The 25,648-nt window shown below is 36.2% G+C and overlaps 1 protein-coding gene across 1 annotated transcript in view; it reads right to left on the bottom strand.

Annotated features, from left to right (window-relative positions):
- Positions 1 to 23,903, bottom strand: part of LOC145777093 (uncharacterized) — a 44,521-nt gene extending 20,618 nt beyond the window's left edge. The window contains exons 1-28 of the mRNA XM_082588382.1: positions 23,788 to 23,903; positions 22,733 to 22,800; positions 17,709 to 17,815; positions 16,896 to 17,102; positions 15,250 to 15,358; positions 14,818 to 14,972; positions 13,776 to 13,914; positions 13,224 to 13,343; positions 12,716 to 12,838; positions 12,293 to 12,489; positions 11,959 to 12,084; positions 11,387 to 11,563; positions 11,061 to 11,193; positions 10,295 to 10,530; positions 9,854 to 9,943; positions 9,206 to 9,416; positions 8,585 to 8,739; positions 8,135 to 8,273; positions 7,537 to 7,634; positions 7,035 to 7,176; positions 6,275 to 6,406; positions 5,829 to 6,007; positions 5,280 to 5,393; positions 4,937 to 5,057; positions 2,185 to 2,289; positions 1,487 to 1,600; positions 821 to 956; positions 526 to 641 (exon numbers count right to left, since the gene is read on the bottom strand). Of these exons, the coding sequence (XP_082444508.1) occupies positions 526 to 641; positions 821 to 956; positions 1,487 to 1,600; positions 2,185 to 2,289; positions 4,937 to 5,057; positions 5,280 to 5,393; positions 5,829 to 6,007; positions 6,275 to 6,406; positions 7,035 to 7,176; positions 7,537 to 7,634; positions 8,135 to 8,273; positions 8,585 to 8,739; positions 9,206 to 9,416; positions 9,854 to 9,943; positions 10,295 to 10,530; positions 11,061 to 11,193; positions 11,387 to 11,563; positions 11,959 to 12,084; positions 12,293 to 12,489; positions 12,716 to 12,838; positions 13,224 to 13,343; positions 13,776 to 13,914; positions 14,818 to 14,972; positions 15,250 to 15,358; positions 16,896 to 17,102; positions 17,709 to 17,815; positions 22,733 to 22,799 (3,748 nt within the window). The 5' untranslated portion in view covers position 22,800; positions 23,788 to 23,903. The remainder of the gene's footprint in view (positions 1 to 525; positions 642 to 820; positions 957 to 1,486; positions 1,601 to 2,184; positions 2,290 to 4,936; positions 5,058 to 5,279; positions 5,394 to 5,828; positions 6,008 to 6,274; positions 6,407 to 7,034; positions 7,177 to 7,536; positions 7,635 to 8,134; positions 8,274 to 8,584; positions 8,740 to 9,205; positions 9,417 to 9,853; positions 9,944 to 10,294; positions 10,531 to 11,060; positions 11,194 to 11,386; positions 11,564 to 11,958; positions 12,085 to 12,292; positions 12,490 to 12,715; positions 12,839 to 13,223; positions 13,344 to 13,775; positions 13,915 to 14,817; positions 14,973 to 15,249; positions 15,359 to 16,895; positions 17,103 to 17,708; positions 17,816 to 22,732; positions 22,801 to 23,787) is intronic.
- Between the last annotated feature and the right edge of the window lie 1,745 nt (positions 23,904 to 25,648).

Genomic DNA, 25,648 nt, shown 5'->3' with positions numbered 1-25,648 from the left:
TAATAGAAAATGTTGCTTCGATAGAAGTGGTGTGGTATTAATAAGCAACTACTTTGTCTGCTTAGTTGCAACAGATCAAAACTACATTATTACAGCAGTAAAAAAAAATGTGATTATACCAGATTAAGACCGCAGGTTTATTTTCTCAAGTGCTGTTAAATAAGGTTCTTTAAACCAGTTGTCAAGTAAGCCTAATTTAAAATATTAATAGCTTAGACAGTGTTTAACAACTGTAAGTTTGACATTTTTAGACTTTGTTTTGTAATTTGTACTTTTTATTTTGATAACCAAGACTGCATTTGAAGTTGAAATCTATACAGAAACACCACGATTGAGTTTCTGAAAAATCTTTCTAGTTTGGGCTTTATTATTTAATCAAACAACTTCAAGTTTCAATAAAGTTTATGTTTCATTTTGATTGTACCACTATAAGATGTCTCAAGTCTTCATTTCTTTCAAAGGTTCAAACACAATATCAAAACATTGTCAGAAAAAAAAAACCCAAAAAAAAACGATAAATCCTACCACAAGTGAGGCCATCTTCCACAAGAGAATATCTTGGCGGGCAAAAGCAAACAAAGCTTCCAATAGTGTTAGTGCAGTTATCAGAGCACCCACTTGATCCATCAGCACATTCATCTCTGAATAAAAAATTGAAAATATAAGCAAAAGGAAATGTAAATTCTTGTGTTGTTTTTTGTATATGTTATTTAATGTTTTGTGTTGAAAATGGTTTGAATAGAATGGACAGGAAAGTCTTCGAATATAAATCGTAAGAAGGAAACGTATCTTTGCATGTTAACTACTCTTACTTACTTACCTTTCGCAAATGGTGCCATCAACAAGAACGTAATCGGAAAAGTCGTTTGGACAAAGACATTCAAAAGATCCTTCCAAGTTGACGCATGTAGCAGGCGCTACACATCCTCCGTTGTTGATAGAGCACTCATCAACATCTGAAAATTAATGCAACTTTAAAGCGAATTTTTCTTATTCTCGGTAGCGAGTGGTCAATATCTAGAATCCATGCAAACAAAAGCTATTTTTGTGAAGCACAGTGTATAACGTAATGTGTCAGTCTAATAAAGCATAAAATTTAGAATCGTAAAATTGTATAGGCTGCGATCGCACCACATCTTGTAAATTGCAAAGAATTAATAGGACACGAGTAATATTTTTGTGATACTTTATTCTGACTTTGTTGCATTACGAAGTAAGCTAAAACTAAAAATCCGAAAGCCCTGAATTCTTTACAGCTTGAAAAGTGTTAAAAACTATCTTCACGTGTTACAAATATTTGCCTTCTTGGCTCCCCAGCAATTGTTGTAGCATATGATATAGCCTACAGTAAGTTAGGCTATTGGACTGTAATTACATTAATGGAAGTCAGCTGATCTGTGAACAAGAATGTTAGCTTATTTGCATCAACGAAGTTAAAATACTTCCTGTTTTAGACAAACAGTTTAAAAGTAAAACTTCTCCTTACCAACGCATACATCCAAATCACTTGGATCGGCGTCCCAATCTGACGTTTCATTGACGAAATTATAGATGCAGTTGAGTTGAGAACGTTGTGCTCCACTCTGGCTTAACATGTAGCCTTTGCAAACCGAACGGTATAAAATTAAATTCACCTACTATCCTCTAAAAGTCTAAAGTACTGTAGATGTAATATGTCAAACAACAATAAGACCATGGCAGTTTCTCAAAGTTTTATAACACCAGGCTACTTGTTGTATAGTTGTCATATAGATGCTTGGAAAATGCAAACACTTGAATGCTAAAAGGTTGGGTCGCCCTTTGTGTAGTACCGGTAGGCCTATTGTAGCTGAAATAAAATTCCAGCGTTAACTAATAGTAGTGATACTTGAACGTTTTAAATCAGTTTTAAAACATGTAATAAACATAAAAGCCTGCTTTAATGCGGTGCTGATCGTATGTTAACCAATTAAAGTCTGGGCTGTTAAAAATACCATATATCGAAGTAGCAAATACAATAGGCAAACTATGTATAAAGTTCTAAATTAGAATATCGAATTTAACCAGTATACTGCAGGTAAATTAAGCTAGTTTAGAAATTCCGTTTGATTCTGCTAATACTACAAAAACATTTAATTTACCCAATTTAGATCTTCAAGTACATTGCGTATATACTCTGGTTAAAATGATATATCTCAAACATACCTTCTGAGCATTCGACTGTAGCAACTCCTCCAGGAGCCACTTGATCTCCTTCTTGAAGTCCTCGGAAAACAACGTCTGTTCGGGCAAAAACTGGACATCCATTGACTTAAAAAACATTATGCATTTAATTTCGTAAACGCAGAATAACATTGGATGGAAACACAATTTTCCTTGAAATTTATAGATGAATACAGGCTATAAAGCCTATCAAAGCTAACTGATCAAACCAAAACTTGATATATTTACTTTCTCAGAGTAAACCTAATGACGGAAAATTTATCGGATTGAATTTTTAATATGGATGTAAATCTTGTTAACAGAAATTATTCAACCAATGGTTTATATGCCAGAAACAGGAACAGTACATGTTCGAAACAAGCAAGTTTGTATATACACTGAAAAAGTGGCTCAAGTTTCCATATTTCAATCCAATAAATCAGCGTTTGCATTTATTTTCCGAGATGGAGAAAAATGTTCCAAACATAACAAGTAACAACACATAAATTATATTAAAACAGCAAGTACATGGTGAGTTATGGCGACTCCAAGTGGGGTAGTGACCCACAGGTTAAAGTTACAGTTTGTAGTGCTATATGCATGGGCGCCGATCGCTCTGTAAAATTGGTGGGGACATTTACTAGGAAAGGTAGGAAGGGGCGACGAGCGAAGCGAGCTAGAAAGTTTGGGGGTCTGTTCTGACAAACAAAAACAAATACAGTAGGTACAAGTCTAATGCGATGTATACTGTATATCAGGGGTGGCCAACTTCTCGTCGAATGGGATCGACCAAAAATTTCTTATTTACTAGCGATCGACCGGTCGGTGATAAAGTCACTGAGCAATTTTTGTGACACCATAAGATGTGTGGGAAGAAAGTGTGTTGTATAAGTGTGTATGAGCGTGTACGAGTATGACTGACAGGTATTCTGTTTTCATACTTAAAAAAAAAACCCTGATCGAAGTTTGTCTGAGTTGATCGACAATATTTCTCACGAAAAAAGTGCTTTTTAGGAATCTTGTAACTTCAACACAAAACCCGACACGATCGACCAATTGAGACTTGGCAATCGACGTGTTGGCCACACCTGCTGTATTTGGTTGGTTGGTTTTGAATCTTTATCCTCGAACTGACAAAGCCTTGATTGGTTATTCCTAGTAGTTTCGCATACTTGTATAGGCTCTTGACACAGGGCCAGTTACCGAGATTGGCAGAGTGAAATTTTCCGATTGTTAAAGTGTTGTTGCCGTGGAATTATTCCATTCACTAGGTGCCGCGGAATGGAGAGCAGTCATGAAAATGCGTTGCTCAAGAGCACACCCCGAGAGTCAAACTTGAGCCGGGCGCGTAACAACTGAGCTTGCCGGCCGGACAAATATATTTTAATTGTCAGTGTCAGCATTGGACGGCAGACGTCCAAACACTCGGCAACGAGTCTCCGGCTAATTAAAAACGAAGTCCTCGGAAAGGCCATGAATGTTGTTCGAATTCAAACCTGTGTTGTGCACATGGCAGACCATTGCATGATTTAGCCGTTTCTGTGTGATGGTAGATCGTAACCAAGTTTTGACACGTCGCAAAGTTGAAAATGACCGTTCAGCTGAACACGAGCTGGCTGGTGAAATGAGCAAAAGTCGCACAAAAAGTTCCACTTGCGGAAACATTTGTCGAACGGCGGATGGCATCTTCTTGAATATCATTCGAAAATCTTCCACCGAATTTCCATTGTACTGCTTTCGAAAGAAGCATAGCTCTTGTGCAAGACTGCAAGGGACTCTGTATCAAAGAACTCAAATCGTCTACCACATGTGATCGTAGCTTTCAACTAAAGGGTGATTTTTGTAGAATTCAGAAATATTGTAGTGCTCAAGATTGGTTGACTTGAAATAGTCAGTAAGATTTTGCTGCGTGCTGTGAAAGACTGCAAAATACTCTGACCGATATTTCGTCTCAGGTGTTTGAAGTTGAGGAGGTTGACCATGGCTATGTCCATGCTGGAGACAATTTGGGACCTTTTTGGGACGTGACAGGTTCAATAACTCAAGCCTTTCAGCATTTACAAAGGCAAGATTAAATTCTTCTTCACTGCGTAGATAGCGGAGTTTAGCACTACAAAGTTCAGAACCTTTAAACATGCCAGCCACAGTCACCGTGCAACCTTGCAAGGCTTTTGTTAAAACGATCCAGACACTGAATGCAGACACTGCCGCTAATAACCTAATAACACTCGACCCGCGAGAAAAAGATTTCAAAAGCCAACTAGTTGCTGTTGCTACATTTGAATGAAATTGATTCACGGCTACTTCCAAGACTTCCAATACTGACTTATAATTATCAAGCACTGCTTTTACAGCAGCTGCACGTGTGAGCCATCTTGTTGGGACTAATTGGTTTCAGTTTTCATGCCGCCTGAGGCAAAGATTCTTCAGAATAAAGATTCAGGTAGGCTACAGATGCTTGAATTTCTAAGAAACCATTACGTTATAAAAAAATAATTTAAAAAGATGGTGGGGACTTGTAAAAAGATGGTGGGGACATGTCCCCACTGTCCTATAGGGATCGGCGCCCATGGCTATATGGCAAGCTCCCTTGAATTTATACAGTATAAATCGTTCATAGAATAGGTATCAAATTTCTTATACCGTAGACCGGTTATTTAATTTTAGTGAAAAGGTAACAATGCTATACATAGTTACTTTAATGATGTAAACTGTAAAGTGTTAGTTTTAAAACAAAATTTAAATACAAACTTACGAAAGAAGTCATACGGGCAAAGGCCAGAGTTGCAAAAAGATTCCGTACAGCAGCATTCACACTTGGAGTTCAATTCATTGAAATTACATTGGGAAGGGCCTTCTCCTGCACTTCTTGGATTCTAGTGAACAGAATTAAAAACAGTTTTTGCTGTTAAAACGGAACAAAATTCCTCTTCACAAATTTTATTACAAGTATTTTTAAAAATTTGAAATCATTTTTCGTTGTATTTGCAGCGAACAGTTTTTGGCCTGCATTCGGCTTTAAAACTATACGTTTTTTTAGCAAAAAAAATTATCCAAATTCCTTAAAGCTTCTCAAATATTTCGAATGAACAACTTACTTGGATCAGGTTATTGATGCAAGCAAGAGTCTGCTGGCAGCCTTTGGTGATTCTGGTCACGTTATTTCTTGTCCTCATCGTTGTAAAACAGGAGTCAGCACCAAATGGGCAAGACTACAAAATATGAAACATACACAAACTTTCCATTATAGTGAATCCCATGCTTTAAAAAATTTTTGATTTGTAATACAATGAATGTTATTTGATGTTTTAAAATCATTAATAATAATAATAATAATGTTAGTTTTTATATAGCGCTGTATCCATCGCAGAATGCGTTGCTCCTCAGCGCTTTACAAAGCAGACAGTGTCAATGCAGCCGTATAGAGGCGCAACTGAGTACATAAAGTAATTGACGATTCAATCATGAAAATATTTTTCGTTAACTTAGGTTAATTTTCATCGTTGTCAACAAACCTAAATTAAGTTTAACTTAAATTGCGTGATAGAATATTGTGGTAATTGTCACATTCACATTGAAGGTATGAAAATTTACGGAAATCATATAGCCTAAAATTTAAAAAAAAAATAGAGATGTCAGAGGCTCACTGAAAGTGTTTGGCAATCGTCATTACTCAAGGCATTATCGCATGTATGACAAGTAACTCCACATGTGCGCCCGTCGTCACGAACGCCAAAACCATCGGGACATTCGCATCTGTACGATCCAACAGTGTTCACACAGGTGTGTTCGCAGCCACCATTTTGTGTAGCGCATTCATCAATTTCTAAACAAGATTATTCAAAATTTAATATCTTCTTAATGACTTGAAATTTTGTTGTTTGTTTTTGAATGAAATAAATAATAATGATGATCAATGCGGAGATATATGTTGCAATGATTTGATTGAAGTAACCTGGCGTTTAGCCTACTCTTTACATCAACACGTATTTTTTGGTGTACTGGAGCATTATGTCACACTTCAGAAAGTAAAAACATAACAAAAATGTTCTTCAAATCAAACGTTGCAGTAGATGTTATATCTATGTGTGACCTGTGCAATTATGTTCATCTTCATTTAGAGTGTGTCCAGAATTGCAAAGGCAATCGTAGGAACCACCTAAAATATTTTCGCAAACTTGTTCGCATCTGTTGGGAGAAACTTGTTCAAAGCAACTATCAGGTTCTGAAACACATAAAAAACATTGAAGGTATATATATCTTCATGGCCATATATATATCTTCCTGGCCTTATATATATCTTCATGGCCATATATATATATATATATATATATATATCTTCATGGCCATTATTCCAGTGTAACTACTGCACTGATGAGACCGGGAGGTCGAAACGGTGTGCACTGTCTGCAGTTATTGACGCTCTTGGTTTACGCCAATTGAGCACTTTACTGGAGGCACCTTGCTATGCATTGCGCAAAGCTCACTGCTTGCAGTTTGAGCACTTTGGCAAGGTTGGCAGTAGTACCATTTTTGGTTACTGATTAGGTACCACAAATGGGAAAATGTCACATGGGGATATATATATCTTCATGGCCATTATTCCAGTGTAACTACTGCACTGATGAGACCGGGAGGTCGAAACGGTGTGCACTGTCTGCAGTTAAAAAACACTTTTACCATTCATGTATTATTCTTTTTATACCTTGTCTGTAGAGTTATGATTGTAAATATGTGGAACACCTGAAAGCAGACAACCATTTTCGGCATTACCAATGTTAATATTATACAAACAAGAAAACAAATTATTTAAAAACCCGACATCAAAAGAAAAGAAGTCAACTTGATCTAACCGCATGTCTCTCTATCAGCTCCCAAAACCATCCCTTCCGGACATGTGCATGTGAAGCCCGGGTCCAAGTTTTGACATCCATGAGAACAACCAGCATTTCCATCCAGGCATTCATTGACATCAGCACAATTGAATTCGTCCACCTGTTTAATGGTCGTAGAAAGATTATATTGGTCATTACCTTCCCTGAAAAACAACATTTCAACAGACCAAATGATGCTAGAGATTTTACTGTTGAAGAGTATAAAATAACTCCATTACTATGTCATTGAGAACTCCACAAAACACTTTGGAATTAAAAATTTTCTCATGAACTTTATCATCAGCTTTTGTATTCAGTAATATCTCATTCCAAAATGAATAGCTTTGTGACGGATGGGCAAATTTGTAAACCCAATTAAATTGCAACAATTACTCAAGTTTAAAACATTTGTCAACAAAAAAGAAATGATTTCATAAAAGTATAGTTTGTTCTTTATTGTAAAACACATTACATTGCTTACCAAAACTTTGTCAAGATCACACAAGCAATTTCTTCCTCCTGGGATGTTGATGCATCCTTCCTGGCATCCTCCATTATCAACGGCACAAAAATCATTGGCTGAGGATGAGGAAAAAGATTTACGTCATTTCGTTTCTCTGCATGCAAAACAATCTCTACGTGCAGCTATAGCCCAGCAAACAACCTACAAGGTAGTACTCATTTCCATTTCAAGGTTATCCACACAGAATGCTATTAAATTTCATGTCATGATTATTGAGGCAACACAGCGTGAAGTCAATAAGGGGTGTGGGGTGTCCAGGAGGTAGTTTTAGACCCACACACGGGATGAATTTAGGGGCAGGTAACCTTTCCAAAGGTCCATGAATCTTAAATAAATTATCAAGTATTCTTTGGATGTAGTGCGTATGTCTTAGAGGTGTTTTGATTTGGATCCCGAGGATCTCATTGGTACTTTTCTAATTTCCCAAATTATCAAAATGCCCAAGTTGCCCAAATTATCCTTTCAATGGTCCTGTCAACAACATTACACAATACACGATTTTGTATTCTAGCTGAAATGCTGATGTAACAGTAAAGTACTTGGGAAGTCAACAAACCGCAGGTAATTCTGTCATTGCTGATTATCTGGTTCTCCGGACATGTGCAGTAGTAAGACCCCACCGTATTGGTGCAATTGTGTGAACAACCTCCGTTCCCGATGCTGCATTCATCAAAATCACATCTTCGCTCGTCTGCCTGAAAGAGAGAAATCGTTTAGTTTGATCCGTTGTGACAACACAAAACCACAAGGATAACAAAACTAACCGAAGCCTAAAAATTGTCAATTTTTGCATCAGGAAAACATAAATAGTGACATGTTTCATAAATGCAAAGAAATTTATTTTCACATGAGTCAGTTCAATCATATATAGCTAAAAACCGATTTCGATCAGCTAGAAGCTAGATCATCTTCAGTTAAGCTTGAAGATACTTCATTTTCTTGATCATGTTTCATTAAACATTTCATAACTGATGCTTATCTTGCGTCAATTTTACATGTAATTTACCGTGATAAAATGTTGTTGCTCTGGTTCAGGACAGAAACGACTTCCGACAAGACCCGAAAGTTCGTCGTCGAGATTGTCAAAACCATCAATAATTCGATAACTGCTGGGGTCGTTGTCAGCAATCATCAAGATTTCTTGCTCGTTGACACGATCCGCTAGTTGTGGAAAAGATAATTTAAAAATTAAAAAATGAAACAGTTTTAATATTGAAACAAACAAAATTGAAGTAAGGAAAGGTTCTTATTGGCTGCAGTCATAAAAAAGTAACACCGAAAGGTCTGGAAATGTGATGTTAACGGTGGATCAATTAACTTAATTAAAGTCAAAGAAATATATGATGTTTAACACCAGAAACTGCAAAACAAGCATAACGCACAAAGCCAAGAGTTACTGACCACTGAACTACTTGGATTTGGACTTGTGCCGTGAATTCAAACAAACAATATCCTAAATAGCGATTTTGCAGACTTTGTTTAATGTAAACTGTTTAAATTGTCCATGATAAGCAAAAACGACACTGGCAATGACTTAGGCTGTATGCTGCTGCTAAATGATCGTAGCAAATCATAACTAATCTACTCTCACTTGAGTCCTTGATAATTTGGATATTATCATACTCACATATTCCGATTGCAAATACTTCGGTAGCTATTGAGTGCAGCCGCTCAACTGCGCTAGGAAGACTTTTTCCATCTTGTGATCGACCGTCAGTTATGACTAATACAATAAGAGGAATATGACTTCGTCGACCTCTTGCTGCTGTGAAGCATTCTCGCGCGGCCACGTCAATGGCTTGCGCTGTCCTAGTCCCACGACCAGAGTACTCAATGCTCTATATAGCAAAAAGAATGTGTACGGCAGTGGTTTTCAAACGTTTCTTGTTGCGATGCCTTTGGATAAGTTTAGGAATTTCAGTAATTTTATCTATTTGTTTGTGTCTCCTGCCTTCATTTGTCTTTTGGGAAAGTGAATTAGAATTGTGCTATGTAATTGTTTATTGCTACAGTTTTGTAATAATGAGTTCGATTGCACATGTCAGGGGTAATAACGTCCGTAAGCACTTTATTGCTGCAATTGAGTTGATACGAAACGCAATTATTGCTCTACGCTTTTGGAAAAGTAAAACGACGCACCAAGACGGAGAACCTCTCGTGTGCGGTAAGCTATGCAACAGTAACAAACAAACTCAGCTTCCTTGCCAAAGCAATAATCAAAAGCTTACGTTAGCTTCAAATGAACTACAAATGTGTAGCCTCTAAAAATACTTACCCTGATCATCTCCAACAAATCCTCTGTTGTCTCTGCATCTTTCAGATCAAATCGCTTGTTTGTTAGTCTATTATACGTCATCAAACCAACCTAACAAAATAACATGCAGTCCAGTTAAAATGATAGACCAGAGAAGAATTGGATTGATTAGAAATTGATTAAACAACTTGGGTTTGCACTAAACTAAAACAACTGAATTGAATCTGGTGGTTGATAGCGTTCGTTACGTTATTGGTAAGCTATCTTAATACATGCAGAAAGACAGTAGATGTTCAAAGTCACGAAACTTATTAAGAGCGCTTTCTTGGTTGATAATGTCAGATGATGATAGCTAAATGATTAACGCAAGATACAGAAAAGCTAGAATACTATAGATATATTTACTGCCGTTCTACGAATATTTATTAAAATAGAGTAAGGGGTTGAAAATTGTTGTCTTACCCGTATTTGTCCATTTTCTTGGCCAACGTTAAAACCGGAAATAAGATTCATCACGAAATCTTTCATAACATCGAAGTTGGTTTCTCCGACTGAGCTTGATGAATCGAGAATAAAATACAAATCGATCGGTTGTGCTTCGCAAGGGTTGAAAACTGGGCAAGTGCAAATGAAAGATCCATCCGTATTCAAACAACCATGAGAACAACCGCCATTGTCCGTTGCACATTCATCAATATCTATGCATATGAAATATACAGACAATATGATATCGAAACATATCCAATCACATTTTATCCAAACACATTTTTAGAATAAGCTGCTGTTCATAATGCTACTTGATTTGTTTTAACAGGAACTGTCAAGTTTGATAACGGAGAAGAATGGAGTTATCAAAATGCACCAATTTGTCCAAATTTTGAAAAAAGCAGCAAACTGTTGATCATTTGATTTTAGATTGTCCATGGACTGCACTACCCAGTGGTTTTAACACAGTTTGCCAATGCGAAAATGTATTTAAAAACTGGCTAAAGGCCAACGAGCTTCCGGTGTGGAAACACCAAACGAAAGTACAAGAGGGACAAGAATGTTTGGAAAGCTACGTCAATGGTGTTCTATTACTCCCGAATGGATGATGATGAATGGACAATAGCCTTTAATTCAAAAACTGCTGAACTTTCACTTATCCTAGGCTTAGTTTAACCGGAACAGAAGTTAGTATTCTTTGAGTATTTAAAGCACTGTTGTAGAAAAGGTGAGCCAAACGCACCTTCGCAAGTTCCTGGTTCACCTCCAACCCAGATGCCGATGATGGTTCTTGGTTCTAAAGTGCACACCAGTTCTGCAGCACCGTTTAAAACTTCATACCCAACAGGACAGTTCACTGTACACGTATCTCCAATCTGAGTAAATGGAAAAAAAATATTACAGTCCTAATAAAAGTTTGCTCGCCATGTTTTGTGTTTTTTAATTTAAATATACAGCATTAGGGCATAAACCTAAAACAAACAAAAAAAAAATTAAAATTACCCAAACTCAGTTATATGTTGGATGTAAACATAATAAAAACTACTCTAAACTCTGGAAACAACCTACCGTGTATGGAGGATCTGAACAAGTAAGGTTAGCGTCTCCTTCCACTGTATACAAGTCAAAAGGATTGGGACAATCTATATTGATTGTGTCGGCAAGAGTACAGTCCCCAGCGTCGTTGCAAAGGTTTTCGTGGCAACAACATCTGCAAACCGAAGTCCCGTCTTCTGCCACGTTGCACTGTAAACACACAGGTGGGTTATAAGAGGACGATATAAGAGGACGACTACTACTACAAAGAGTTTGCACTAAATTAGCCGCAACGCATTGTGCGTTGCCTTACAATAATATATCGTTCACTAGTTTAACATAACTAAGGACATCGTTTTCTTTTTCAAAAAAGAATACCTAAAAACAAACTTTCGTCTAACCAGTTTCCAAAATTAGTGGATTTAGAAATGAGACAGTTGGAATTTAGAAATAAGACAGCACATTTGTTGAAATCAAACTATGGTAGTTGTGCTTCTTTATAGGTAGTTATATTGATTATTTTCATTTGGATCAGTAAAACTCCTTTTTTTCAGTATGATAAACAAGGTTTTTTATTTATTCAAAAGAAACATTTTAACTCTTGCCTGTGTTGGAGACCAAGCCGTCCTTGGATTTTGTATGAAGTTATTTACACACGCTTCTGTTTGCTTGCATTGCTTGGATATGTAATCAATTCCATTTTCTCGTCGGGTAGTGGTCTGGCATGATCTCTATAAATATTTAAATTCTTCTGATAACATTTGAGTAATTAAATCCATTACAAGTAAATTTTGCGAAACCAGAAGTCTTGTTATTTAATGTTAATAGACTGATTCTATTGGACAACATTCTGCTAACGATAAGCTTGTCTATTACCCAGGCATACACCAAACAAGAAAATCTGTAAAACATATAAATCAGCACAAAACCTTAACCTACTTGGTCCGGTGAGCAGATGACAAGGTCCAAACACTCTGCGTTGCTAAGTGCTCTGTGGCAATAGTAGCACTGAACACCACATGTTCTCCCATCGTTGCGAAGACCAAGTCCTTCCGGGCATAGACATTGGTAACCACCCATAGTGTTATTGCACATAAACTCGCATCCACCATTATTTTGTTCACACTCATTGATATCTAGAAAAATTAGCACGATAAAAGGTCAACAAAAACAGAACGATCTAATTTTAAGGCCACTGGGTTTATAAATTTCGTTACATTTATCGGTGCGTATTATACTTTATTTCCAAGACTTTTAAACAATATATTTTATCGAATTTCTTTTAGTGCACGTTTAAAAGTTCAGCTTACTATACTTTACAAACATAAATTAAAAATATTACCATAAGTTTCATAATGCTACCTTCGCAAGACACCCCATCATCGTTGAGTTTGTATCCTCCATCGCACGTGCAGAAGAACGTTCCTCCAACGACGTTATTGCAGTTCTGCTGACAGTCGTTGTTGTTGAAGCAACTGTCTTCCACTACCATGCATACATGAAATGTCAAGAGTACAAATTCATTTAGTGTTTTTATATTTTTTGTTATTTTTAAAATTTTACGGAATTGTTTTTTCATAAAAATTGCCCAACCCTTCATTAAGTAATATTTTGTCGTTTTGCAAACATTTTACTTTGAATGGAATTTAAAACGGGTTTGCCAATCATATTTTTACATGTTTTCAAAAGCAAATGCATCAACAAAATAGAAAACGTTTATTTTTTGCCATTTCTCGCATGAGTCTCACATTTGACAGTCACAATGTAACAGCCAGTTCTGAAAGCTTGTGCACGGTGTCTAGGCCATCTATTTTCGTAGGCCATGGTTTATATACGTTCTATAATCGCCAACTTCGTTTTTGTCACTTACCACAACCTCGTCCATTTCCTGTCAAACGAAATCCTTCATTGCAAGAACAAGCAAAGCTTCCTTCGGAGTTAGTGCAAGTGTGAGAACACCCTCCATTGTCAACACTGCATTCGTCTGTATCTATAATAATAACTTATGATTGTTTTTGTTTTGTATATTTTATTTTTATGTTATGGTGAAATTTGACATGCTGGGAAAAGCTAAGGCTTTCTCAATAAAGTAATCACAATCACTTATTCTTTAACTGTATAACTCCCTTTCGTATTGTTGCTAAAAACTTAGAACTTCCGGCAGTTAGCCAGTAAGCTATTTTGAATGTATTGTACATGTAGTCTAATACCTCTGGACATCAAGCATTCCGGCAGTATTAATAATATTAAGTGGGCTAAGCATAATATAGTAATAAGCCAATAGGTAAGTATAACACAATATTTTCAACAGGCCTTCATGGTAAAAAATGAAACAAAGGAGATCTTTAAAACTTGCCAGACAAAAAGACACCTCAAAGAAAAGCTTTCTTTTCTACTGTTATTGCAAAAAAAAACTACAAACCTGTACATGCGGTTTGACCCACAAGAGAGAAGCCTTCTCTACATGCGCAAAAGAAGGACGTGTAAGTGTTGACACATTGAACTTCGCATTGGCCGTTATCGACAAGACATTCATTAACATCATCAAGAGCAGCGCAGACCTGCAAAAAATGTAGAATATTAGTAGCTTCTTATGAACAGATTTCGTATGCGCCAAACGGTGTGCATGGTTTCCATGAACCTATCAATCCAATGGCTTCTCAACACCTGCCCAACCATCAAGCTCGAATCTGTCCACATGCAGCTAAGGGTGGTAAAAGGCAGAGCCCCTCAACCCTTGGAGTGGCATAGGAAAAAGAAATGCGAACGAAGAAGAAAAAAAAACAGATGACGAGACATTGCAAATAGTTATGGTTTTTCTTCATTTGCTCATAGGAATGCAATTCATGTGCTTAACATCCTAATCAACACTGAACTGAAACAATCGTGTGAATAACTGATCAAAAATTTTTTAGCAGATCAACTTAAAATCATATTCCAAAGGTAACTTGAGTTTAAAGAACGCATCTTTGATTCTCTTCAATTTAATGCAACAAACCCTTACTGATTGAAATCAACAATTATTTCCATGAGATTTCCTTGATGACTTTTATGTACTTTAAAGATGTTGATTGATATCATCAAGTTCCTCAATTAAAACGTGCAATATTTATTAATTATTATCCTATATCGACTTGGTTTGATGAGAAAAAGTGCAGGTTACGATTAATTTGTTATCGAGGTAAAAATTACTTTTCAAACCTAGCTTCACTGTATTGTTTTTTGATATGATGGTCAAAAATAAAAAACAACTGAACTGAACTGAAAGTAGGGATGGTAGAAATACTGTAGGTATTTTACTGTCCCTATATCAACGTTTAGACTAGAATTTTGATAATCACTTAAAAATTAAATAAACACAAAATCTCTTTTATTTTCTTATATGTTTGTGTACTGAGTCAGTTTTTGCAAGATTACCTGAAAATCTATAACAGTTGTTTTCATTTTAGTGAGCGCAGTCTTACCATGTTTAGAATTCTTTCAATTCTAATCGCATCAGTGAGGTCATTAAAATTGTCGACGAAAATAACATTATCCCCAGCAGGTTGTGTGGCAATTCTGATAAGTTCCCCTGCATCCGCCTCTCCAACACCCACAACAATTACTCGAGTGGTTTTAGCTGAAGAATAGGTAAGACACAGAGTAAGTCAAAAAATATTCAGAACAAACAAATAGTGTGATTTTATAAGACGCTTTGTTTTTACTTTTAATCAGTTTTTAGTAGTCCTCACAAGAACTTATATTCACTTTTCAACTAAGCAGAAAATAAGATAAAAGCCTTTTTTCATTTTATGAAATCGATCTTTATTGAACAAAACAATGCAAGAATCGTAATTACATTATATGCCTACCAATTTCCAGCATGTATTGACTAAGGCAATGACAAATCTGCTTACATCTCAACATCCGTGAATATTCGTCTAAAAACTCTTCATCCTGTGATCGACCATCAGTAACAACAACAACCACTGTTGGTTCAACACCCTCCCTCCAACCGCTGAATGCCTATATTTAAGAATTCAAGAATTTACTTGAACTCAGTTAATTTAGGGTTCAGGCTACATAATTAATCCCATTCTGTTCATCTTGAAGCATCTGATTTTTGCACAGAAAAACGTTTAGACCTACATAGCGCAACTATACGCAGGTTACAATGGATCAAACTAATCATAATGTGTAACATCACAGCAAAACAAACAAAAAGTTGTGCATGTTCTTTGGAAAAAATTATCTTTGAAAGCTTTATTGATTTTTAATTGGGAAGCTTTGTTCTATTCTCTTGTCAATGTTGGTTCACATACATTGTAACATACAATAGCCTACATTGCTTATCTTGAAATGTTGATGTGATTACAAAAGGGAAATACAATGCATCATGCGGTCTACAAGGAAACCACCCCTCACACTACTCATCTATATTATCTTTCTATGAACAGAACACAGTGCTAGTAAAAATATATTATAAGCACATAGTTTGAAAATAAAAATCTGTTCTGGTAAAGCATAAAGCATGTCATATACGTGCAGATTATTTTTAAATCTTCCACAAACCAACAGAGCAATGAATAGTTTAACTAGACAAGCATTAGCGACTACAAAATTTGTAGTAATACTTTGTAAAGCACGATGACACTCATCCTCATTGCAACCAGGCCCGGATTTAGGGGGGGGGGGGCAGAGGGTGCAGGTGCCCCGGCCCCCCTTTTGAAGGGGCCCCCAACGTGGAAAAAAGGTGATTTTGTGTGATTTTTTTCTTTTAGCCTTTGAAGTTTCTACAAAATGCTGTGCAGTGCAGGATTAATGCTATTGTAGGAAAAAAATTTTGCACAGGGGGCCCCCCGATGTAAAAGTACTCCGGGCCCCCCATCATCTAAATCCGGCCCTGATTGCAACTATGGGTTGCAATTTGTAAAAACAAATCATTGCATGCTCGTGGATTAAACTTTCAAATAGGACAGTGCATTGTTTTTTTGATATAGTTTTATACGAGTTTAGGGATGACAAAGAAGTGTCTGTTTTAATCTCTCAGGATATTCTCAGTCGTTTAGTATGTAACATGATCAGGTAATTACACGCAGTTTATATCAGTAGCTTATGTTCCCGGTTGTGAGCATACGTTTTTTAAGTATTAGCCTACATTTAGTGTAATGTATCACCAAATAAACAAATGTCAAGCAAGTCAACATGTCAATACCTAACAATGAGCTAATTCCATCAATGTAAGTATTATCATAGAGATAAAAGTATACAATTTTTATGTATTGTGTGGCTCATGCAATCGCGCAGTAACCACGGGTCAGTGAATGACCTAAAATTAAACAAATCGTCATCTCCGTTTTGCAGTTGACATAAAGCAGAAGATAAAAACTGATAATCTATTTCATATGATGATTTTATTTGACTATTTTTACTGCTAAATGCTGTTTTGAGATTCTGAAAAGTGTTTCTCTCTGCAACAGCTTTTTAAGACACGAGAAAATTAAAACTTAAATAAGGTGTAAGGACCTTAGCGTTTGCTTTCAACATTAACTAATGTTCTCACTTGTAGATGATGTTCTGTGAACACTCTTAGAGCTGTGGCGGTGAGAGTACCTCGACCATAGTAAGGTAAATCTCTGACGACTTGTAGAACAGCTTCTTTATTGCTGACTTGGTTAAAAAAAAGTTGAGAGTCCGTCCAGCTATTGTACCGAGCAATTGAAACCCTTGTTTGACCATCGCTTAATCCAATATTGAGTCCATCAATTATCTAATGAAAAAAGTTGATACTGTGTATGTTAAATAAGCGTTTTGTAAAAATAAGTTTATAGGACCATAATATTCTTCTGTATATCTCTATGATATGACATTTCGTCGTGTTTGTAATATCACAAAGTGTATATATTATTCCTGGGCGTTAAAACAAAGAATCTACTGAAAAACATCAAAGAACAACAATTTCAATTTCTAGGACACGTGCTACGAAAAGGAAAATTAGAACATCTCTCTCTCACAAGCAAAATTAAAGGGATGCGTGCCCCCAAAGCAGTAAAGATTAACCAACAAATCGACAAAGTCAACACAAACATAGCCTACACCTAATACACACAGAAAAAGACTGAGAATCTTGGAAACTTATACAAGAGGCAGTCAAGGCTTGAAATCAAGTGCGACAATGAAAGAAGAAGTATTGTGTCAGCATTAATTTTTCTTAGGTTGACAAATGCAAAGCCATTACGCCGTTTCACGCTGCATCACTGTTTCAAAATTATGCAGTTTTCAGAGCTATTTGTAACTTTTCTCTAAATTGACAATCATAAGCCATTTTTGAGGCGAAAATTTACGTATTAAAAACATTAGGATATCAGACTCTTACGCTTTCTGTAAAGTCTCGTATGAGCTGGAAATTTTCTTCTCCGATCGAACTTGAAGAATCAAGAATAAAACCAAGGTCCATGCCGCCGCTGCAAGCTAGATTGTTTCCTGAAAAACAATTTCTTGGTAATAATCATAGCTCTGGCATGATTTGGTTGCCATTTATGAAAACAGTTAGACTATCCGAGACGGCCATAATCAACATTGTCAGCTTCTTGACATCAAGATTTTGGAAAATTGTTTTTGTGATTTACCTTCTGTCTATCTTTGATCCACTGAAACACAAAAATGATTTCTCCTCCTTTGCTAACATACAACATACAATTTGGGTAGAGAGGTAACTCTTTTAAGCCATAAACAGACATACGGTAACTCAGCAACAACACTACATTTAATATTATAAAAAACAAAAAGCGAACGTTTTCGGCTAGTCATACAGCCCTTTTCAAGCCTATAAGAAAATTGTGCGCGGACATTTTGCTGAAAGACTAATTGCCGAACGGACTAATTGCCGAAAGGACTAATTGCCGAATGGACAAATTGCCGAAACAATTTGGAAAAAAATTACTTTGAAGTGACACAAAGTCTCGTTACTATGCAAGCAGTGCTTTTGAAATAGAATCACTTTGCTACTGTTTGTTTGCCTAAAAATTACTTTGAAGCAACACCAAGTCTCGTTACTATGCAAGCAGTGCCTTTGAACTGGTAATTATTTTGAAGTGACACCAAGTCGCAAGTCTCATTGCTATGCAAGCAATGCCTTTGAACTGATAATTATTTTGAAGTGACACCAAGTCTCGTTACCATGCAAGCAGTGGCTTTGAAATACTGTAGTAATTACTTTGCTACTGTTGTTTGCCTAAAAATTGCTTTATATACAGTATCCACAGTTTTTGGAAATCAGTATTAGTTTGAAGTGACACCAAGTCTCATCTATAAGTATAGGCTATAGGCTATGCAGTCTCCACAGGTTTTGGAGATCAGTATTAGACGTTCGCTTATACATATAACACTTCTGTCGGATACTTACGCGCTGTCGCACATAATTTGTGAGTGAAATCTGTTTGTGAATGACATTTATGTGTTATTAGGTTATGATAATACATAAAATGCATTTGTATAATTTCGGCAATTTGTCCATTCGGCATTTAGTCCTTTCGGCAATTAGTCCTTTCGGCAAAATGAGTTTCGGCAAAATGTCCATTCGGCAAAATGTCTTTCGGCAAAATGGGTTTCGGCAAAATGGGTTTCGGCAAAATGTCTTTCGGCAAATGTCTTTCGGCAAAATGTCCGGGTACCAAGAAAATACACATTAAAAGAAATGCTAAAGAATCATATAGTATCACAGCAAAAATATGGTCAAATCTAAACATTTGAGAAACTGCCTTGCTCACACAAACCTGTGAAAATTTAGCACGATAAAATTTGTGTGAGCAAGGCAGTTTCTCAAATGTTTAGATTTGACCATATTTTTGCTGTGATACTATATAATTCTTTAGCATTTCTTTTAATATTTTTTTTTCTTATAGGCTTGAAAAGGGCTGTATGACTAGCCGAAAACGTTCGCTTTTTGTTTTTTGTTTTTTATAATGTTAAATGTAGTGTTGTTGCTGAGTTATGTCTGTTTATAACATACAACATGTCGGCAATAATGACGACATGCCTTAACGTTTTAAACTTTGTTTGATTTTTCCAAAAATAAAATATCAAAGATTTTGTGTATAGCATAAAAAATAATAACATCTTGTACAAAAAGAGTTCCACTGGATCCTAAGGCAAACCATACAGACAATCCTTTGATATGGGCAAACTGAACATTTGCAAAGGAAGGTTTCATATTATCTGCAACCAATGTAATCATCACCAAAACTAACAATAGTTATATAGTAGTGAGCCTCCATAAACAATGTAATTATTTTTAAAAAATAAATTTGTCTTATAATTTGGCTGACCGTGGCACTGGATTCATTACGTACAGGTCAGATCAGCTTGGTTTAAATCAGTCCATGCGGCACTTTGTGTGTAATTGGTTGTGTGGCAATTTTTTGTTAAGTTATTACTTGCTGTAATTTATGATGTTCTTTTTCGCTTAAACTGCATTTTTTTTATTGGAGCTAACTTTTGTCAAAATGAAGGGCTTTTAACGTAATAATGGTGTATTACTTTTGTAAACAGAGAGTTAACGTTTCAAATTTCAATATGATGTTATTTCCCCTAAAAGCTTAGATTGATTTATATCAACCCTTAAAAAACTGGAGACGCGAGATAAGATAATAGATGTGGCCAAACATGTTTAAAATGCCCGGAGTGTGTGCTGTCACTGCTGACGTATTGAATGAAACCTGGTTTGAACTCACACTGTATGAAAAGCTAAGTAAATGCAAATTATGACCAGTGACCTGTTTTTATTAGTTGTCTTACTTCAAGCTTCTAGTTTGCACTTATCATCATGTTCATATTCTGATTACTGCTTCTTGTATTTTTGGTAATGCAATCGTTGTGCAGCTAAGTTCAGAATGAATGAACAAAGCATTAAAGGTAAAGGTGAGTTCCACACTTGATCCAAGCATCGGGGGATGAGAAGATAAGGTTCTCATCATACTAAGCCTTCGGCACTAACGAGAGTAGGGTGGCCAGTTCCTTTCTCTCGGACGCCTTTACTTCAGCAACTACGCCCACCCAATATATTACACCCTGGGTTGAGGTGAGCAGTGATTTTCAACAACCAGCTTAAGCCGGTAGTCGAACCAGGATTGCATGATTGGAAAGCGAGTGCCTTATCCGCTGCGCCATCCCAGCATTGCGATTTCTATAACTCACACAGGCTTTGCCAAAATGCTAACTGGAGACCGGTGTAGTTTCGATTTGAACAGTTAAGCTAAGGTTACTTTACATCCTTTTGAAATGATAGTTTTGAAAATTCAAATTGCAAAAGTGTGATCGCGGAATCTCAAATCACTGCAAACTCTTAATTTTACGGTAGGCACTTTAACATGATGATAGCCTACCCAATTCAACCACGAACCATCAGATGTTACGTTGTCCGTCCATTTGCGACCATTCCAGCATTCAGCCAGAAAGTTGATTATTGCTTTGAACTTTGTTTGGTAAATTACAAAAGAAAAAAGAGCAATAGCAGTGGTTGGAACTTGCGTTTTTGCTTTGTTCCGAGAAACGCAACCTTGATGACGTCATGAACAGCGTAGATTCTGATTGATTGATGGTTCGTGGTTAAATTGGATGTCTGCAAGTTAAAATGCCTACCGAACCTAATTTTACGAACAAAGGACTTCCTTCTTACCAGTGTTGCCAAACGCTTTTTGGATTTACAGCACAAGTGCTAAAATCTAGTCCATTATTAGTATAGCATTAATATCACAAAAGGAGTTCAAAATATGCACAAAAAAAAAACTATATTTATAACGCAAACCATCAACTTATACTAGCGATTTTGTCTATTAACAGATCGGCCTTCGGTCATATTTTAAGCTGCATGTTGGGGTGACCTGTGCATAAAGGGCGACATAGAACAATGTGAAAAAAAGTGAAAGTTTAACTTCAAAGGAGAATATTTATGTTGCCAAAAACCTTGAGAGTACTTTCTATGTTACTTGCTTTTGACCCAATGAATTTTAGAGAAGAGCTTCAAATACAGTAGACCAGTGACGTTCGGTGGCTTAAACCGTTGGGAAAGCAACACTTCCAGCGGGGGGTCTGGGGAACTTCCCCCAGAATTTTTTGAAAAACACTTCCAATTTGGTGCGCTCTGAGAGCATTTCCAAAACAAATCAAAAATAAAAATCTGTCAAATTGTGCTTCGCCTATGTCGTGATCATACATCCATTTAATGTTTAGAAGTCATGAACAATCTTAATTTTAACGTTGCAGGACCAAAATCCAGTGTTAGACATGGAATAATAGTTGTCTAAATGTTTAATTCGTCATGAATGTGCATTCTCACATATTCAGTTAGGCCTACACTACAAAAACTAACACTTAGGCCAAAACATTACAACCGCAAGCAATTTGTACAAAAAGCTGGATAAGTTTGCCTCCTGCGTATAGATGCTTAACGAACTAAATATTGCATCCGCACCTGAACGTTCATTGGCGAAGTAACGTTATATCAACGCTGTAAAAAGGACAAAGGCATGACTATGAAAGCTAGTAGGCTAAAGTACATGGCGAGGAGACATCAAAAAAAAACAACAAGCTTTTTGGCATTATGATGCTGTGCTGTGTACCGTGACGAGAGACCATTCTGACGAGTTATTCTAACCGCTCTAGCGAATGTACGCATTGACATCACTGGGTAAGCAACTCTACCATATCATAACCATGACACATCTGATTGGCTAAGCAGCTGGTGACGTTTTGTAAAACGAGTGAGGATTGGATAAAACGAAGGCGTTTTTTGACATTTTTGAACCTGGGAAAGCAACTTTGATAGTTGCTTCCCCAGTGGTTGTTTCTGACAGAAGCGTTTGCGTTAATTGGCATTCATAGGCAAGACATGCGGTTTGGTGAGGACTTAGACTACTCACAAGACATGCGGTTTGGTGAGGACTTAGACTACTCACAAGCGTTACGAGTAATTCTAGTCACGAATACAGTAATTTTCAAGTTAAAATAGACGTGATAAAAATAATAAGAAGTTAAACCTAGAATTCAGTCATTATATTTTGCATAGTTTTCGCTCAGGTAAGCACTGCTTTCCTTGCTTTCCCTCACCGATCGTCACTGCAGTAGACTACTAAGTTTGATTTTAGTTGTTGCAAATAAAATAATCTGCGTGACATAAACAAACAAAGATAATACGATTTGCCTTGGTGGTTAACCAACCAATAAGACCATAAGCCTGTTGTGGATACTTGGTGGCAACAAAAACGTTTCTGTTTAGTCGCGTATCTGCTTGAATACTGCAAAATTCACTGTAACAATTAAATGTAGCCTAGCTACACTTTGAAATGGATTTTTGAAATAGCCTATTTGTTTTTATCACATGTATTGCGTACTGTAGCTTACCATCCTGAAAACCGGCGTACACTGTAGCAAACGTCATTACTACAAAAAGGAAACTTTTTTTCACCATTCTATAAAACAAAAAAATAATTAAGCTAAAAGATTTCTCTTCCGTACACTTTTCCGACTGATCTTCTTGCTGCTTTGTACGTAGGCTGTACGAGTATCAGTAGCCTATTTATTATAGGCTAATCAATATTGATAACCTATGTGACAATAATAAGCTTGAGAACTTTTTTTAAATGCTTCACGAAGTTTTCATTAATAGTAAGTTGTAATTGGACATGCAGTAGGCTATATGGTGTACTCAGGGAACTAGCCTACTTTACTTATAACTACTAACAAACAACAACGTAAAGCACTATTTCTACTGATAAAAGGACAAAACTCGATTACAAAAATTTATGAATACTGAAAAGTTTGGCTGTTTATCACGATTACTATCTTTCTAATACTAGTTGCAACGTTCATCTGATGAAAGTGAAAGTAGACATACAAGTTGTTTTATAGCTTCACTGACGTTTTGAGCACCATGAAATTGAACTAGAAGAGCGTTTCCAACTGTGCCAAATTAGGCATGAAGACTGCCTTGCTTAATTTAACTTCGTCTCGAATACTAAGTTTACCTCAACTGCTTCAACTTCATGTTCAATGTTCAAAGTTTTATGTTATTTAACATAGAAAGTACCCGCTCACACATCTTTGGTCAATCTTTGAAACAACGTAGGCTATGTTTGACTTTTTCTTGCCTTTAACCGCACTGGATTTTATGACTTTGTAAATTTTATTTTGTATGCTATTCGCTCTGAAGATGCACATTATCATGGTGAGCGAAACGTCAGTAAAGTAATAAATCAACTTGTGTGTTTTCTTTTATCTTAACTTTCATCAGATGAACGTTGCAACTAGTGCTAGAAAAGAAATTTATAATAAAACTAAATGACTATTTAACGTGCAATTAAAAAGACGAAATACGAGGAATTAGCATATTTTCTGCTACGTAGCTACTTTGTGCATTTAATCAGAGATAAACTTGTAGCCGTGCCAATAAACTTTACCTGAAATTTTCAGTCTTCAGCTCCTTGAATTGCAAGAGTCAAATAATACTCTACACTCAAATAACACCTCAAAAAGTGCTCTACAGTAGTTGTAAACACACTTGCCTACTATTTTGTCTAAATAAAGTCGAACGTGGAAAACTGAACGTGACGTCATATGAATAATGTGATGTTAAACATTGTTATCTTCAGCCCTGCGATTTTTTCTACCGTTGGCCTTTTGTTGTAGGAGTTATGTCTCATATTGCTTTTACCTAATTTTTTAATTTAATTTGAATTAAAGAAAGGTTATCGAATTCATCTAAATAATTTTTGTATCTCTTTCTCTCTGTAGGTATCACGCTGATACAGCCCTCGATGTACAATGATGTGCCAGTTTGATCGATCTCGTGCGTCTTGCCAAATTTTAGTAGGGTTTTGATATGTGGTTGAAAATTGTGCAAAAATGTAAATCTTTGAGCTCCTCTTGACCGTTTTCCTATTAATGTATAGTTTCCTAGTAGGTAATGTATAGTTTTCCTATTAATGTATCAAATTTTTGTATAGTCTGACATTATTCTTTCATTTTAAACTGAACATGAAACTATTTGACAAAATCAGGGATATCTAGATATCTTTAGACATCCCTGGATAAAATCTAACAAACTTATAAAGTTTAATTTATCATTTTTTAGCTTTTGCTTTCTGTTTTAAACTATGTCAAAATCGAAACTAAGCCTGCTGTTTGCTTTGCCGTTTGTTTCACTTTCAGTTGAAACAACATCAAGAGTTTGCCACGATTGTCGGCAACGTTAGTTAAAAAGGTCACTTACCATGCCCCAAGGCAGATCACTACCCATATTATATTTCACGTACCAGCCAGTTTACAAAATTAAAAATATGAAACCATATTTCAACTTGTTTCGCCGGTTATTATGATTCTCATACGGTAACTACTGTAGGTAGGAATCTTAAATTAACATACTTGTTAGATTGTTGGTTTTGAATCTTTATCCTCGGACTGGCAAAGCCTTTGATGGACTATTCCTGGTAGTTTCGCATACTTGTAAAGGCTTTTGACACAGGACCGATTTATGAGATTGACAGAGTGAAGTTTTCGATTGTTGAAGTATTGTTGCCGGGAATTATTCCATCCATTCAGTGCCGCTGAATAGAGAGCACTACCGAAAAATGCGTTGCTCAAGCGCACACCTCGATAATCAAACCAGCGCCGCTTGATCTTAAATCTTCTTCAATTGCGAAGTTACGCTCTAACCAGCTAAACTATCAGGACTACAGTAGCCTATATTATTCAAGGCAGTACGGTACTGATGTAAATTGGGAAAATCAGGCCACTGCTTTGAATCTTCTTTTTGTTAATTCTGCTTTTATATAAACCACCCATCATCGGAAACACATGCTTTGTTTGGACATCTCACTTTGCTTTTTGCGTTTTTTTTTCAATGCACATTAGTTTTGGTGGTTGCATAGTTGTGAGTTCTCTGATAAGCTTCTATTGCAAACGTCACAACTTGGTTTCTCATGTATTTGCACCATGCTAATGTTTTGTATCACAGTTTGTAGCCTATTTCATATTTATGTTTATTTTAACAGTCGTTGTTATGCCTCAAATTCGGCCTCAATTCTCTCGTTTAACTTACAGTAGCCTATGTATGACAAATTGACAAGAATAGGCTACAACACTTTTGACATTCCCAGCAAATCTTTTACCATGGCAATAACCATAAAGACAATATAAGAGAATTCTTGTAATAACAGAAGGATATTAATTTTCGACAAATTACTCGTTTTGCAAAATTTGTTCAATTCAATTTATTATTCTTTGTCGGAATACAACAGCAATGAAGAAGTTAAAAATAGA

Source organism: Aplidium turbinatum, chromosome 9, assembly GCF_918807975.1.
Source record: "Aplidium turbinatum chromosome 9, kaAplTurb1.1, whole genome shotgun sequence".
Classification (NCBI taxonomy): Eukaryota; Metazoa; Chordata; class Ascidiacea; order Aplousobranchia; family Polyclinidae; genus Aplidium; species Aplidium turbinatum.
The sequence above is the reverse complement of the archived record's forward strand: the minus strand, read 5'-3'. Positions and strand labels throughout refer to the sequence as shown.